The following is a 15,700-nucleotide window of genomic DNA, read 5'->3' as shown; positions in this document are numbered from 1 at the left end:
TCTTTGTTATACATTTTATCCATTTAACGATTGATGTTGGGCAGTAATGCAAAGCAAGGATCTAGATTACAGTCCAAGATGTGGACACCCATTCTAATCATTAAGTCTATGTGTTTAGCAATGTCCATTTCTTAAATGTAAATAAAATCTATAATAAAAACGAGTTTGATGTGGAGGAATAGGTAATAACAATAGTAATAACATGATAATAATAATAAGAGCTTTAAATAAAATTAAACAGCCAGAATTGATGAAATTTTGGAATGGCATCAAAAGGAAAGATATCGTAATGTTTTGTAACTATCTGCTAGAACCAAATTTACATGGATATACCTCTTGCGACCGTACATGCCGGTCCTTAGCCCAAGTTTAGAAAACACAGCTCTCAAGATTTAACATCTGGGAAAAGTCTACCTCCACATCAACAACAAAAAAACGGCTTCACCAGAAGAAGATCACAGTTTTGGAATGACCCAGCCAGGGCCCAGAGCTAAATCCAATTGAAAATCTGTGGGAAGGACGGCATACAGAACATGCCCTCGCAATGTAACAGAGTTGGAGCGCTTCTGCAAGGAAGATTGGTCAAATCTAAACCAAAAGACTGAAAAGGTGTTTCAACAAGGAATTAGTTTAAGGGTGTGCATATTTGTGCAACCAGTTCCATGAAACACCTTGACGGTGCGGCTTGGACACATCGTCAGTGAATGCAACCACATTATTGTCAGTGTTTTATTTTTATTTCACACCCTTTAATTGAACTGTACAGATTATAGGTCACATTGAAGGTGGAAAAAGTTCTGAAATGATCCTGGTCTGATTAGTTATCCACTTTAGAAAAATCTATATAAAATGTATAAAATATATAAATCTACATTTAAAAATCAATATAAAATAATCTACATATAATATGTGTGCTTATCCATGTAGTGCACATACAATTTTTAAAAGATTTTGAGAATTTAAAAAGGCTAAAGGCTAAAAACCAATACTCAATGGATTCCTGCCGTTGACTTTGGGCCTAAACTTCTTGTTTTTGTTGACACAACATTTAATATCTAATCTGTGTACAGGTTTAAATAAATACATATAAAAATGATTGTAATTGAATTAAATACATATAAAAATTGATTGTATTTCAATTAAATATACTGTATATAAACATTGGATTGTACATTTCCACTGTACCATTTTTCTGAATTGAGGTTACACATTCGAAACGGTGCTTTCCACACTCAGTTACTTGTTCTGAGTAATTTAGCCCAACCCCAAACTCAATCATGTTTTATCAAAATAAACAAAAACAGTTTTAAAAAACGCCATGGAAACGTCACAATTATACACAGCATTTTAATCAACACAGTACTAGCCAAAACATCACTCTCTAGCACAGACATGCTATTAGCACTCAGTAACTGCTAGACATAAAATCACTGCAACAGCTGGAGTTTTAGTGAGACAGAGAGAGAAAGTTCAGGCTGAAAAAACAGTTCATTTTTAAATCCATTCATTTAAAATAACACAAAAATGAAAAGCCATCCGAAGATGGCATCACAATTTCAAAAATGCTAAAGTCAGTCATTTAAGCAGCTCCTGCTTTTATAAAACAGCTAAAAACTAGTTCTTAGAGAATTTTACATTCTTTGTTTCAAGATCCAGCCAATAACATTCCAGCAAAGTAACAAGTGTCATGATCAGACTTCTGAAAACAGGATCTAATAACTGAGTAGTCAATAACGAGCAGAGAAATACACATCATGGTTGATTCACTTCATGCAACTTAATAAAAGATATAATTTAATTCACTGAGACTTTAGACAGAATGATATCCTTCAGTAGTTCAAACCCCGGCAGCGCTGCCTCTCTGATGCAGTCCAAGTTCCAAAGATAATAAGCTTAATCCATTTCATTACAGTAAGACAATTTTCTTTCATCCACAAACATTCACAGGAATCGAAGTGCCATCTCAGCCCAGGAGTCAGTGCAGGAGTCGGAGCATGATGGGTTATAAAGAGAAGAAAACATAAATAAGAACGAGAGTGAGGTTCATCCAGGGTTCAGCAGCGGTGGAGACAATATGGGGGAATCACAGCAGGTCAGGAAGAATGAGGCCTGGCGGCTTGGGCTCCACACAGTTAATCCAGAAGTTAGCGCAGCTGGCGTGGTACTGGTGCCCACCGTACGTCAGCTTGAAGTTATCCGTCTCCGAGTTAAAAGCCTGAGCGCGGTGTCCGAGCCAGCGGGGAGAAGAGGGACAGAGATTAGGCTGGTGTATATTTTGCAATTGAAAAAACAAGAATGTAACTTTGCTTTACAAATCACACCTATTGCTTTAATTCTCATATAAAGTCATTTTATCCTTTCACAAGGTTTAACAAGTCTGGCGGCAAGTCTGGAAATAATTCGACTGAACACCTTTGGGATGAATTGAAATGATGATTGTATGCGAGACCACCTCTTCCAACATCGTGTCTGACCTCACAAATGCTCTTTTAAATAGAGTACCACAAACCTTGGTGCAAAGGTTTCCAAGAAAAATAGATGCTGTTATAGGCACAAAAGGTGGCAAACTTAATATTAATGCGTATGGTATTGAATTGGATGCTCATGATCAGGTCTTTACATACTTCTGGTGCAGTGTTTATGTCTTGCAAAGGAAACCTTAACCTGCAACCTTTAAAAGTTACACCTAATACATGACAAAAGCCTATCTTGATCTGCCAGAGGCATTTTGGAAACAAGTGTCCTGGACCGACAATGTAAACAAGGAAATCACAATCACCATAAGTATGTTTGGGAGGAGGATAGGTAGGTTTGGGTGGGAAGTGCAGCATCTGCTGAGAACATCTTGCCAAATGTTAACCATATACAGTAGGTATCTAATCTTTGGATTTGTGTGGCAGCCAGTGTCACTGGAAACATTGCATAAACAGATGAAAAAAAGGTTTTCAATAGACATGCACAAGGTTTTTCTTTAAAAAGTTTCTGCACTTTATTAACTCTATTTATTAAGAATTTAAAAAACAAATTACATCACTTTTCTACAGTCACCTTCGAAAGCATTTTTCCCAGCGTTGTACCAACTTTTTAATGCCATCAGCAAAAAACGTTTTTGGTTGAGTGATTAGCCACTGATGCAGCGCTGCTTTCACATCATCATCACATGAAAATCTTCTTCCCCTTAAAGCTACTTTGAGCGTCCAAAAAGGTGGAAATCAGATGGTGCTAAATCCGGACTATAAGTGTCTTTCTCAGTCTCTCAGACACGACCGATTACTACTCCGCCACCCTCACCACTTCCAACCCAAATATAAAAGTGCAGAAACGTTTTGAAGATCCCTTGTATTATGCTTTGGGTTTGTGTGGCAGCCAGTGGCACTGGAAACATTGCATGGGAAAATGGTTTCCAATAAACATGTGTAATAGATGAAACTGAGGCTAAAAGACTTCTACAGGACAGTTGCTCTCAAACAGCTTTCAAAACGACCCTTAGAGAATCCTGACTTCAACAACAATCTGTATGTAAGTAGATCTCACACATGCTGTGTACAAAAAAAACACCTCAAAATTGGTTTGTATATGCTGTATGTACACTGCCAAATGTATGTGGACACATGGACATGAGCTTGATGGACATCCCATTTCAAAACCATGGGCATTAACTGATGTTGAACGAGCTAGTCACCGCTACAGTTCATTGTAAAGGTGTTCAGTGGGGTTAAGATCAGAACTCCAGGCCACTGGAGTTTCTCCACATAAAACTTGTGATGTCATGTCTTCGTGGACCTGGCTTTGTACACAAGGGCACGGTCACGCAGGAACAGGAAAGCAACGGGTGTACTAAAGCACCAAAACGTATTAATTAAAAGGGGTGTCCACATACTTTTGATCATATAGTGTATGACCAATCTTTAACATGATTGACACTGGTTGATCTAGACGATTTTCTAGAATTACAATCATACAATCATAGTCGTGCAACACAAATGATCTGATTTTTCCACCCACAGTGTATATAAATGCAGGCGGAAAATGAAAATCTTATGATGATTGCGCACACTGAAAGTGTCCTATTTTTGAAAGCCACAGCTGCAGCTCTGTACGAGAGCGCATTCGCTATGCAGATAAAGGATTTGCATTCCTGGTGAAACTGTCTGTGCTGGACGTGAAGAGAAATGAGTCATGAGTGGTGAATCACGGACTCCTACATATAAAGACTACATAAAAAAATGATTTTAGAGGAAATATTGCATATATTTGTTACACAAACCAATAACACACAATATATTATGATCTGAAATGTCAGCTATGTAGTCAGGGCACTGCGGTCAACATTTACACACAGATTATGTATAACAATGTGGCAAATCTCTGGAATAATAAATAAAGCACAATATTTACCCTTAATATCACGCCAGTATCTTTTGTTGGTGCCTGCAAGTAGCATAAACAGTGTCAGGAACTAACTCGGAAGCTCTGAGACTGAGAAGAACAGTTCAGCAGCAAGAAGCCCAGTGTTCATCTCTTCCCACCACCTTTAGATCTTCCAGTAATGGGAAAACGTACGAAGAATAAAATGATTCCGACCATATTCTACTGTGGCTCAAAGTGGAAATCATTTTAATCCTGGTTTCACAACCTGCAGTCCATCAAACCCTTCTGTGTATGGAGCTGCTTCCACTTCTTTAAAGACCATAAAAATATCGCCAGAAGTTTTCCATTCATGAAGATGTAGCAGGTTAATGTCATAGCCCTAGCAAGCTGATCCCAAAGTAAGCCAAGTAAAGCAACCAAATCCCGGTGAAATCCCTTACAGCCCCACAGAGAACACCTTCACCTTCAAAATAACAGGCAACCCATATCCTGAACACTTCAACACTAATCATGAAAGCGGTAATCTGTTAAAGCCAGGCTGACAGTTGAGTTGAAACTGCTGCTTTGTTCAGCGCTTGGCTTGAGCTGTACGGTAAAACGTCACCAAAGTGCAAATATGAGACGAATCTGCATTTGTGTGGAATAACCGTCAAATCCACTCTGAAAGAGTCCACATACATCTATGTTTAGCTGTATTTTCCTCACCGTTTCACTTTTAAACTTGTGTTACAGCTCGGGGTGCTGAGAAATTGTGAGAATTAGCTTTTCCGAGAGTCTAAAAAACATGAACGACACAGGAACACTAAAATTCTCTTAATTATTACTGCTCATGAGGTCTTGGACGTTGTTTTAAAACAATGGGTCACGTTAAGCTTTGTTCACGTTAAGCACTGTTTGTACTGTCGCTTTTACCGCCTCATATCAAACAGTTGGTCTCATTGGAGGCACTTGAAAAGGTCTGTGGTAAACTGGGTCAAAGTTCATTCAGGTGAACTTTGAACGCCACGACAAGCGCAAAAATTGCGAGGCCAATGTGGCAAAAGTGCATGGCCACTCCATAGAAAATAACGTCACAGTTGGCATTCTCATGTGAATGCGCCCTATAACAACCATCACTCTTATTAGTAAGTTTTAAAATGCCCATTACTACAAGGTCTCAGGAAATGAACAATGGTAATAAAGATAGATGTGTAGGACACATCCTGTCCTCTTAACCCCTCAGCCAGTTCAGCCAGTAATATAATTGACAGGACTGAGGGTAGCGAAGAGAAAAAGAATGGAAAATAAAATGTTAGTTTAGACACCACCTGGTTGCCATATTCTTGCAGCAATGCTAATGTGGCTAAAAATAAAAAAAGCATGCATATTAGCATGACAACAGCAAAGTAAAAATCACAATGGTCAGACTGTATGGAGGAGGATTAGTGATGCACAAAAAACTGACCACATTAAAGCTATTTAGCCACATTAGCATTGCTTAAACCAGTTTTCCTGCCAAAATGTAAGTGAGAGTCCCTAAACCTCAGATTTGTTCAACAAGCAGCCTGTCGAACGACAAAAGAGCCAATTAATTGAGAGAGAATAAGTTTCCATCTAACTGGCAGCAGCTATAGGAAGAAGGAGAGCTGGACATTTTGGCACCACAAACTATGACCCCCTTTTTAAAGCCCACAACAAGTGCACCGAAAATGTTTAAAGTCAGAGATCAGGGAGTCATACTTTTTTAAACAGCCGTCCAAACGTGTTCTCCACCTTCTGTAAAGCAACCAAGTAAAGTAAGTTAAGCAGGGTCAGTCATGTCCTTTTGTATGTGAGAAGGTACGTGTAGCTACATCCTCAAAGACCAAGCCCAGTGCTGGCAGGCTCTGAGCTTAGGCAAGCAGCCGCACATTGGGCAGAAACCTAAAATGAATTATAAAAATCAAGTGCAACAAAGCAAAAAGACAAAGTGTGTGAGTTACAGACCTTGCTGCGAGAGTCCACGTTAAGCAGACACACTCCACAGGCCAGCTCCTTCGCATTCTTAATGCCATGCCTCAGGATACAGGATGAGAAGTCCAGAGAGCTCTCATCAGGCTGGAAAACACACGCACACACACACACACACACACAATAAATAAAAAACTGTGCCTTCTTCAATAAGTGTTATATTTCTGGTTTTAACTCTCAGACTGCACTGAAATTACCAACCCTACCAATCGATGTACTGCCAGGAGAAAAACATCAGACAGAAAAAAACAAGGCATCTTCTATCCACACACAATCAACCTCTGAATGTAGCATTAGTGAACTACAATGTTTCCCAAACAACAGTGATGAAACAGTGAGGAAATTGCAACTTTTATTAATGGCTGTTCACTACCCACCCCATCGTTGATGGACTCCCATCCTATTACTAATAAACTCCCCACCCCATTATTGATGAACTCAGTTTCAAGCTGCAGCATGGCAAAAGCAAATTGTGAAAGGACTCACTGTGAGGTTGGACAGAGACATAAATCCCATCAGGTTGTTCCACACACGACTGATGTCCTTCAGCAGCTCCTGTAGCTTCTCCGAGCACACAGCCGTGGCCTTGATACCCAGCTCCACCCGCCTGGCCACACGGTACACCTCGACTACACCTAATACGCACACACACGTAGAGAAAGAAAAACACACAATAAATATTATTAAAGTGCTGTCGAATTAAGCTTAGCTGGCATCTTTTTTCTGTGGTCAACGGAATCTGAAGGTTAGGAGTTGGTGGGTGTTAATTAACCAGGGAAAATAAACTGAGGCTTGGTGCATCCTAAGAGCAGCTTATTTGTCAGGGCTGGACTAAGTGCTAATGAGGTGCTGATGCAGTACTGCGATAGTTTTAATGTCTGTAGCAGAATGCTTTTGTACAGAAGCAAGCTTCGATCCTAGAAACAAGAATATATCAAGGCACAGTCGGGTCCTGATGGCCTGTGTGTGCTACAGAAGCACTGGTAAATGTTCCAGCTTAACTAATGCAGTCATGTTTACTGTGCAAGCTACTGCAGCACTGAGACTGAGAAGTTAGATCACAGTCCCCTCCACAATTATTGGCCCTGGTAAGGATAAGAAAATTCATTCTTTACATGCACAGACTCCATCTCTTACAGAGTAGTAGTCTCAATACTAAGAGGTAAATAGGGCCTAGATCTGTAGTTAAAAAAGGAAGAGAAGATTTGGAGAATAATATTATTGACCACTACAAAAAAAGTCAGTCTCACCCAGCAGGTATTCCATGCCCTGTGCTGACTGGATGACCTCAGTGCACACGGTGGAGCTGCTGATGCCATTAAGGGTGTTGTTGGCCGTAGTGATCACCTGCAGAGCGAAAGTGAAGACGCACAGAGGAGGTAAAGATACAATGAAAGACGAAGAAAAAAAACAAAACAAAGATGAACTTGGCTCTCCAAAGTCTGGGTCGCTTTTAGAGCTGAGGATTGTGGGTGTAGTATTACCTGTAGAGCACTCTCCAAGCACCTCTGCCATTCATATGCATAGCGCTCGCTCTCCTGAGTCAAAAAGAGTCATTCAGTGAGAGGGAGGAAGAAATGGAACAGTAATGATCATCATGACAATGTAGTTAAAGAAATATTATACTCTAGGGTCATTTAACTCCACTGCTTTTACATCAGTAATGTGTGTTTTATGTTTGGGATCGGGGTGGCGGGCTGGTGAGAACAGACCAGTCACATCTCACAGTGTATCAACTCAGTAAAACTTGATTAAAGTAATAAAGAAATCAAACCCGATCTGAGACAACTAAGAATAAACATAAGTGTATTATGGGATGCATTGTTGTCACTATCTTCTGCATATCAGTCATAAAAGAATACAAAAATAAATTTTGCCTAACAGTATTTTCAGTATCTGCTGTATCATGAAAAAACTGGGCATTGTGGGTCATCACATTGTCATACTTTTATTCAAAATAAATCTAATTAACCTATTTTAATTCACTGTTTTAAGAACTAGAAAGAGACCTGGAGGATAGAGCTCCAAAATCTGGAGCTGTGAGGCAGCCCTAGTATCTGTGTGCTTAGCTGATATCTGGACTTTGTCATGTTCTCCTCTTGTCCACATAGAAGCACAGCCGAGCACTCAGATGGAACATGTAAATGTGTAGATTGGCTGCTGTAAATTGGCCCTAGGTATAAGAAAGGGAGTTGGTGAATAATGGTAAGACACCTTGTCTGGGGTGTATTCCTTCCTGCCTTGGCACTGGACCCACCTCAAACCTGATTAAAAATGAGCTAGAATATAACATAATATACAGGCTTCTTTGGTCATGGGTTCAAACCCCCGTCTGTTATCATTGTCTGTCAAGAGTTTGGCATGTCTTGTCATATTTTCCTGGGATTCCAGGGATAAACATGCATATTGAAGGACTGACTACTCCAAACTGCCACTCTGGTCAGGCTGAACTGTTTGAAATCAGAACTGTTCAGCTCTCCATATTTATATCAACACTGGTTTAAAACGTAGGCACGTAGGTTGTGGATTAAATTTTGGTCACACCACCATCTCTGTGAGTCTATGACCATGAGTCATGAATACACCGTTTCCTAAAGCATCTGGTGTTAATTCAGAGTCAAAGTAAAAATAAAAGAGAGAGGGAGCGGTTCTGACCTCGACCTCGCCTGTGAGGTCCTTGTATTTGTCCCGGATGACTGGCAGTGCAGGTTTCTCATTTAAGGTGTTGGAGCGGTCACGGAAAAGCTGCTCGGGAGCCGGAGAAGGTGTGGAACAGATCTCCTTCTCTCCTAGACTGTGGCTGCGCTTATGAGAACCTGCAGACACAAATAAATGCACATGTAAATCTTATTAATGATGTCTGAATTACTGTTTTACCATAATTGAACCTTTCAGCTCAGAATTTGTTGTTGTCAATTCAACCATAAAAAGAAAGAAACTACAAACAGCTGATTTGCATCAAATGATAATAATGGAGAAAAGCATCATCTTGGCACTGTAGGTATGAATTATTTATCAGGTTACACACAGAGATGGGAAGTGCATGCATAAAAACAAGCAAACATCCACACACATTTAGAGAGAAGTGGGAGTGCTCCAGTATGATGTAATAAGGACAGTGATTGGGCCAGCAGACTGGTTACACTTCAAGAAAAGGTGTAGCACATAATACTAGATCTTTATCTGCAATGGGTCTGTCCGAAAACAAAGTGATCTCTCTACATAGACGCATTTTGCGTCATCCTACATGCTCCTGAGAAGAAGGCTGTCCGAATTCTTTGATGCCTTAAAATGCTGCCTACTGAGGTGCCTTATTTCGAAGCAATAATCTGACTGAATAGATGCTTCCTTAGCGGTGAAGGAAGCGGTGAAGGCAATCCCAGTAAAAAATTACCATTACAGCAATATAGTGGCAACAAGTGTCATTTATTTGCAAATTTGGACTTGTCAGTGACAAAGTAACCGCTTTCGGAACACAGAGGGAGATGTTAGCTGGCATGGTAGTGGGTTTTGTCGCTCAGCCCATTGGTTTGAATGGCTTGAAGCTAACTGTGTTAGTTTAGTAAGTGAAAACTGCATTGACATAATCAGTCTAAGTAGTGTATCTGAAAAATCTGCCTTATAAGTTAAATGTCTTATTAGGATCCTCTCTACTAGGTTTTCGAATCTGGTATGGAGGGTTTCTGTGTTTGGGATTTAGGTTTTAAAGAGGGGTGTCCAAAACCTGCACCTAAAAGCACTTTTACTCACCTTGCACCGACAAATCAAAGGTGGCGAGCTCGTTCTTGATCATCTCCTCACTGGATTTGACTTTGGGCTGAGCGCTGGCTTTCAAAAAGTCAGATTTCCCAAATTTAGGCTTATCAGCCTGGAACGCTCCAAAATCATCAGACACTTCAGACTGGGTTCCCTCAAGGCCCGTTTCCACTGAATCTGATTTCTCGGAAACGGTGCTGGCGAAGTCGCCAAAGTCATTGTTGGTGTGGTCTCCTCCGGCCGCTGGGCGAGCGGAGCTGAAGTCGGCGAAGTCAGCAAACCCGGAATCTTCGATGGGGAACGTGGTGACTTTAGCCAGTGTGGTGTGGGTTACGTTCTCGGAGCTTCCGAAAGAAGTCTCTTTCTTGTGGAGGACGGCGGAGGAGTGCAGCACGGGCAGTTTGGTGCTCTGAACTGAGGATGTGTCGTCTTTGTCCGACCTGTCGTTGGTGGCTGGGCCACCACTTGAAGTGCTCCCGAAGGGGTCAAACTTCATGTCGTCTGCGTCTGGAATGACAACAGGAAATATGGATGGTTTTCCAATTTGTGAAAAAGTAGAACCTACCTCAATTGAGTATTTATTGTTATTTGGGTGACTGTAATTATCCCTATCACGTTTCCCACAACTGCTTCTTCATTCTGGACAGAAGCGGATTCCAATAAAGAGTTTAAATATGTACAAAGCAACATGATTTGCTTTCTGTATTCCTCTGCTGCTCATGTCGACACCTCAACCACAGTACTTACCGCTGTTGCAGAGACTAATTTAGGACTCCAGCTGTGTTTGACAAACAGTAGTGCATTAGTGCACCTCATTGTAATATATTTTTTTTAAATAAAGATACTTGACCATGTGATTTCAGGTCATGACATTAAAAAAAAAACTATTATTATGAAGTTGCTCTTTTGTTTGTTGCTGCTTGGACCTCCAATTTTACAGGTGGCATTCCACAAGATTGGGAGGAAAATGTGACGAAATGTCTCTTAAAAGGGGAGTCAGTGCTTTGGATTAAAATCAGCTTGTTATTCTGGTTTCGATGGCTGCCACGTTTAAATCACATGTACACAAAAGGTTACACCACCAGAGAAGAGGTCAATGGTATTCACTTCACCCACTGCTGGCCTCTTCGGGGTGTCACTAAAATGCCAGTGCAACAGAGTGAATAATAAGATGTAGCACAGTTCCCAGGTCTAGTGCCACTTGAATCTAAATTGTAGTGAAAAAATTTTGATCCTTATTCCCGTTTTCTAGAAAATAACAAAATCCCCAGTTCCATTTGGTCCCCCAGCTGGACATGCAATTCAAAAATGCCCCATCAATTTTTAACAGGATCAGGAGAAGTCAGGAGACTGGCTAGGCCATGCAGATCATTCGTCCACATAATTGATTTGGCACCGTTTTTACACCAGATGCCCTTCCTGATGCAACCCCCCCCCCCCCCCATAGCTAAGTTCACGTAATTTGGTGAAACACCATGAATTGAAAATAATTGACAGCATTTGAGGAGAATTGACAGCACCTTGATGCACATTTCTGTCTTTCTTTTTCAAGCAAAGTAGTTTGCTGTGGGTTTTCGGAACAACAATAATTGTGGTGCAGCTCATTGCTTATTGTTATATGTAACTGTTGCTCCTGCTGTTTTCAGATCACCCTGCATCTCTCTTACCTGCCTTATCATTGGACCTGTTGCAGATGATTTGTAGATCCATGAGCTTACCTCTTGTGGATGTTTACAAGTCTTTGCAATGCAACTGGAGGTGTTTTTCCTTTCAAATATTGTTTAATATGGAAAATCTAGGACAGGGTAACACAGGCAACACATCTTACTCTCTGTACAATCTGCTCCAACTGCGGTTTACAAGATGTAACGTTAAGCCTTCACAAGAGGGTGTCCATGTACAAGTTTATCTAATTATTATTTAATTATTTTTCTCAGCAACCCATTTTTTTCAGCTCGCGACTCATCCTGCTCTAGGAAGCTTCATAAAAGACATACAAGTTCCAAAGATGCCCAATTAAATGGTTTATATACATTTTATCTAAGTTAATGGCAATAATAATCACAACCTTTTATTTACCAGATCACAAAGTGATACATTTAGGATTTTGCTTTTGTTTGTTTGCTGTTTGTCTCCTTTTTTCTTGGCTACATTCAGCAACACGTGCACAGGCACCTTCCAGCAGTGGTTTTCCCATAGAGAGCTGTATTGTGTACGGAGGGTCATATTTTGTCTTTAATGAATTATACACCACTAGTCCAGGTACCGCAACCAGACAGAAGAGGTCACGTTTCTGCGGTTCTGATGTAACAACAATAATTTCTGCACAGTCACCAGTTATACAGGCAAAAAGAAAACATTAAATGTGGCATGTACAAAAGCTTTGTCACATTTAATGTTCCTTTTTAGGGGCGCTCGGGTGACACAGCGACTATAAATCTCAGCTGTGCTATTGACCACCTGGGGGTCTACACGCAGGCTGTGTCTGTATAGCAGGAAAAGGATTAAAAATTCAACATTGCAGTATAGCACAGTTTAGTGGCGCCTTTTGATGTCTGGTTGCGGTGCATGCACTAGCAATGGATAATCTGGAGTGCTTAGTGTCTCTCCAAATGCAATGCAGCTTTGAGCAGGTGAATAATGGGGGTAAGGAAGGGGGCGTGTGATAAAGTCAGCCCTCCTCTGCCGGCATGATTCCAATGACAGGGTATTAGAGATCTTAAGAAATTGGGGAACTTATTTATTTAGTTATTGCAGTATGTTAAAAATGTGCAGAAAAACGACATGTTTACATTTGTTCCCTTTAGACAATGTGTTAGCTTATTTTCTCTCAGAAAAATCAGCAATACATGGAATGACCAAGGTTTTTAAACGTTTGCATCATGTTTATAATATGTACTCGTCACCTAATCAAAAGCACCAATGAATTCACTACTCATTAAGTAATTCAGTTGTTTGACCCGACTGCCTCCTTAAACAATTTGTGAAATTGACAAGGCACTTGCACAGTGCTTTTCTACATAACTAAGCTAGTGTGGAAAGCAAGGAACGCTTGTACGCTGGCAGGAGAAAGAAAGAAGAAAAAGGAAAAGGAAAAATGAAGACTGCACACGTTTCCGCTACACCATCATTCATATTTATTACGACAACATTGGCAGAGAGAGAAAGATAGATCACAAAAAGGTTTGTTGTTACAAGAGCTTTGCCAAACACTGAAAAAGTCTCTTATCTGTATCATTAGAAGAATACAAAGGCATGCACAGTTGGGCGAAAGGGAGAACAGAGGCAGGAATGTTAAAGAAAACAAAGAAATGAATTAAAGAATCCCAAAACCGAATGCAGGACCCAAAATTGAGAAGGCACGTTCACAGACTAAAATGTTACTGTAGTTTAAAGACACATTCTAGTTGTGCTAAAACAAGAGAAAGCAACAAAGTAAGAGTCATTCAGAACACTTAAGCACAGGTAAAAGGCGAATCAAAGTACAAGTTTTAGGCAGATTTGCAGACCCTTTGGGAACCTGAGTACCGTTTCCTCAAAATAACACCTTTTTGCATGTTGGTAATCCAGGACTGAACTTATTATTCATGTAATCTAGTCTTGCAGGTTGCCAGCATTCTCTTAATGAGATTCGGTGTCTGGGGAAAGTCGTTAAAAATGATGGCTATGTGCATGGGCCAAATTAAGAACAACATTCCCCATAGCTTTTTTTTTTTTTTTTTAAACCTGCTCAGCAAATGCAAAACTCATTCTCAACTTGAAGTACGCAAGTCAAGTCTAGACCGAAGTTCAGGTGTTTCAGACAGAACCAGTATATAAAATTCACTTCATGGTTGTACATTCATCAACGATTTGGGATAGGCCTTTTTTCTGTTGGGCTGAATGTGGACCCACAGATAAATTTGGTCCTTAACCTTAGTGATTTATACACAAATGGAAGATATGGCCATGAAAATATTCATTTTACTAATTGGCCTGAATTCCAACAGACCCCTAGAGGGTGCTTGGGTGCCGCAGCTGTCTAACGTGCAAGCACACCACTGACCATCGACCTGGCTGGGCGTCCACACAAACACAATCGGGCATGTCTGAGGAAGGAAATGTTGGCTGAGTTCGTTTCCCTGTTGCTGCAATACACAATCTCTGGGACTGGCCCAGGATCATGCACAAGTTGGGTGTCACTAGTGTTGCTCTCCATACACTGTATGGCTTTGTGTAAAAACCCAACACTGGCGGGTGATAAGAAGTGGCTGCCGAGCCAGCTCTCCTTGATCAGACTGGGAGTTGTGCAAGCGGCAGAGGGGTTTCATAACAAGGAATTGGTAATGACTAGATTGGGAGTTAAAGAGGAGTAAAAGCTTAAAGGTTAACGCTCATAATGGTCAGGTGTCCAAATATTACTGGCCATACAGTGTATTTTAGAAACAGAATCATTATTTGATTTCGTTTTTGATTTCTGGTCTATTTTTTTTGCATCCTTTCTAAAGGAGGACAGCAAACATGATTTTACCGTAGCATCCCAAACTACAATGCAATGTGTGCTACATATCGTGTAACTACACCATTAGTAGTACACTAATTAATTTAGTGTATTAGAATGCGATCTGCTTTAACTGCAGTTATCAATTTGAGTTCCAGCTTGGTGCAGCGTGATTAGTTTGTAGAATTCAACCAGAGCCTCAGTTCCCACCCACCCTCAAGCCAAAATCTTCCTCAGCATTTCCCAAACTATCTTATTAAGACCATTCTGACCCAGAAGACAACAAATCAAAGCAAAACAATGAGATTCTGGCACCAGGTACTCAAAGGGTCGAAAGTAAACAGGGGACTAACCAATCAGAGCAGCTGGCGTTTGAGAGCCAGGTACAGGACAGAGCTAAAGAGACAGAATCCTTGTTCTCTTACCAACAGTATGTTAAGAACTCCTGTGCACATGCTCTTAGCAGGACCTTATTTCATCCCAGATGTAATACGGGCTACATCCGTCAATCCAAACAAACAAAAAACCCCAAATACATTTAGCATAAATAATCAGAATATGTGATCGTACACATATAACGAGCACAATTCGAAGCATCGTTCAAGTCTACTAATATGAAAAATAAATAGGAGTATATATTCCTGTAATAAAAATACACTATTAATGGAGCACAGATACATTTTTGTCCATGAACATAAGCTATCAAATGTCTTACTGCTTTCTTGTCAATTTCACAAATCGCCAAAGCAGGCACAAATTGTGGCAAACAAAAGAAATATAAAATTGAACCGTGCCTGTCGGAGGCTCTTATGTACTGCATTGAAACCAGAACGTCCCCTACAAGAGGAGGAACCATGATTTTTGATAAATACTGTCTTGTCAGAGGTAAGTGAGATGTCTAGAACATAGTTCAAGTACTGGAAAACTCTAAATCTAAATACTTTCAAAATTAGGCCATGGTTAAGGAATTTGCACACTGGCTATTGGTCGATTAAGTTCCCATTTAGGGATTTACGCTAACACTAGTACAAACCAGAGTTCCAGAGTATAAATGCCAATTTCATGGTGAAAACAGAATACAGTGTCGGTTTATGTGTTAACTGA

At 40.3% G+C, this 15,700-nt stretch overlaps 1 protein-coding gene across 4 annotated transcripts in view; it reads right to left on the bottom strand.

Annotated features, from left to right (window-relative positions):
• Nucleotides 1–1,331: 1,331 nt before the first annotated feature.
• The window catches only part of synrg (synergin, gamma), a 31,750-nt gene continuing 17,381 nt past the window's right edge, over nucleotides 1,332–15,700 (bottom strand). For 2 of the 4 annotated variants that reach the window (XM_063016448.1, XM_063016450.1), the window contains 8 exons: nucleotides 10,111–10,623; nucleotides 9,016–9,176; nucleotides 7,845–7,898; nucleotides 7,611–7,707; nucleotides 6,847–6,995; nucleotides 6,337–6,447; nucleotides 4,399–4,431; nucleotides 1,332–2,215 (listed from right to left, as the gene is read on the bottom strand). In XM_063016448.1, coding sequence (XP_062872518.1) covers nucleotides 2,084–2,215; nucleotides 4,399–4,431; nucleotides 6,337–6,447; nucleotides 6,847–6,995; nucleotides 7,611–7,707; nucleotides 7,845–7,898; nucleotides 9,016–9,176; nucleotides 10,111–10,623 — 1,250 coding nt within the window. In that variant the 3' untranslated portion in view covers nucleotides 1,332–2,083. The remainder of the gene's footprint in view (nucleotides 2,216–4,398; nucleotides 4,432–6,336; nucleotides 6,448–6,846; nucleotides 6,996–7,610; nucleotides 7,708–7,844; nucleotides 7,899–9,015; nucleotides 9,177–10,110; nucleotides 10,624–15,700) is intronic. The other 2 variants (XM_063016449.1, XM_063016451.1) reach the window with 1 other exon arrangement.

Source organism: Trichomycterus rosablanca, chromosome 20 (assembly GCF_030014385.1).
Source record: "Trichomycterus rosablanca isolate fTriRos1 chromosome 20, fTriRos1.hap1, whole genome shotgun sequence".
Classification (NCBI taxonomy): Eukaryota; Metazoa; Chordata; class Actinopteri; order Siluriformes; family Trichomycteridae; genus Trichomycterus; species Trichomycterus rosablanca.
This window is presented reverse-complemented; position numbering and strand designations above follow the sequence as displayed.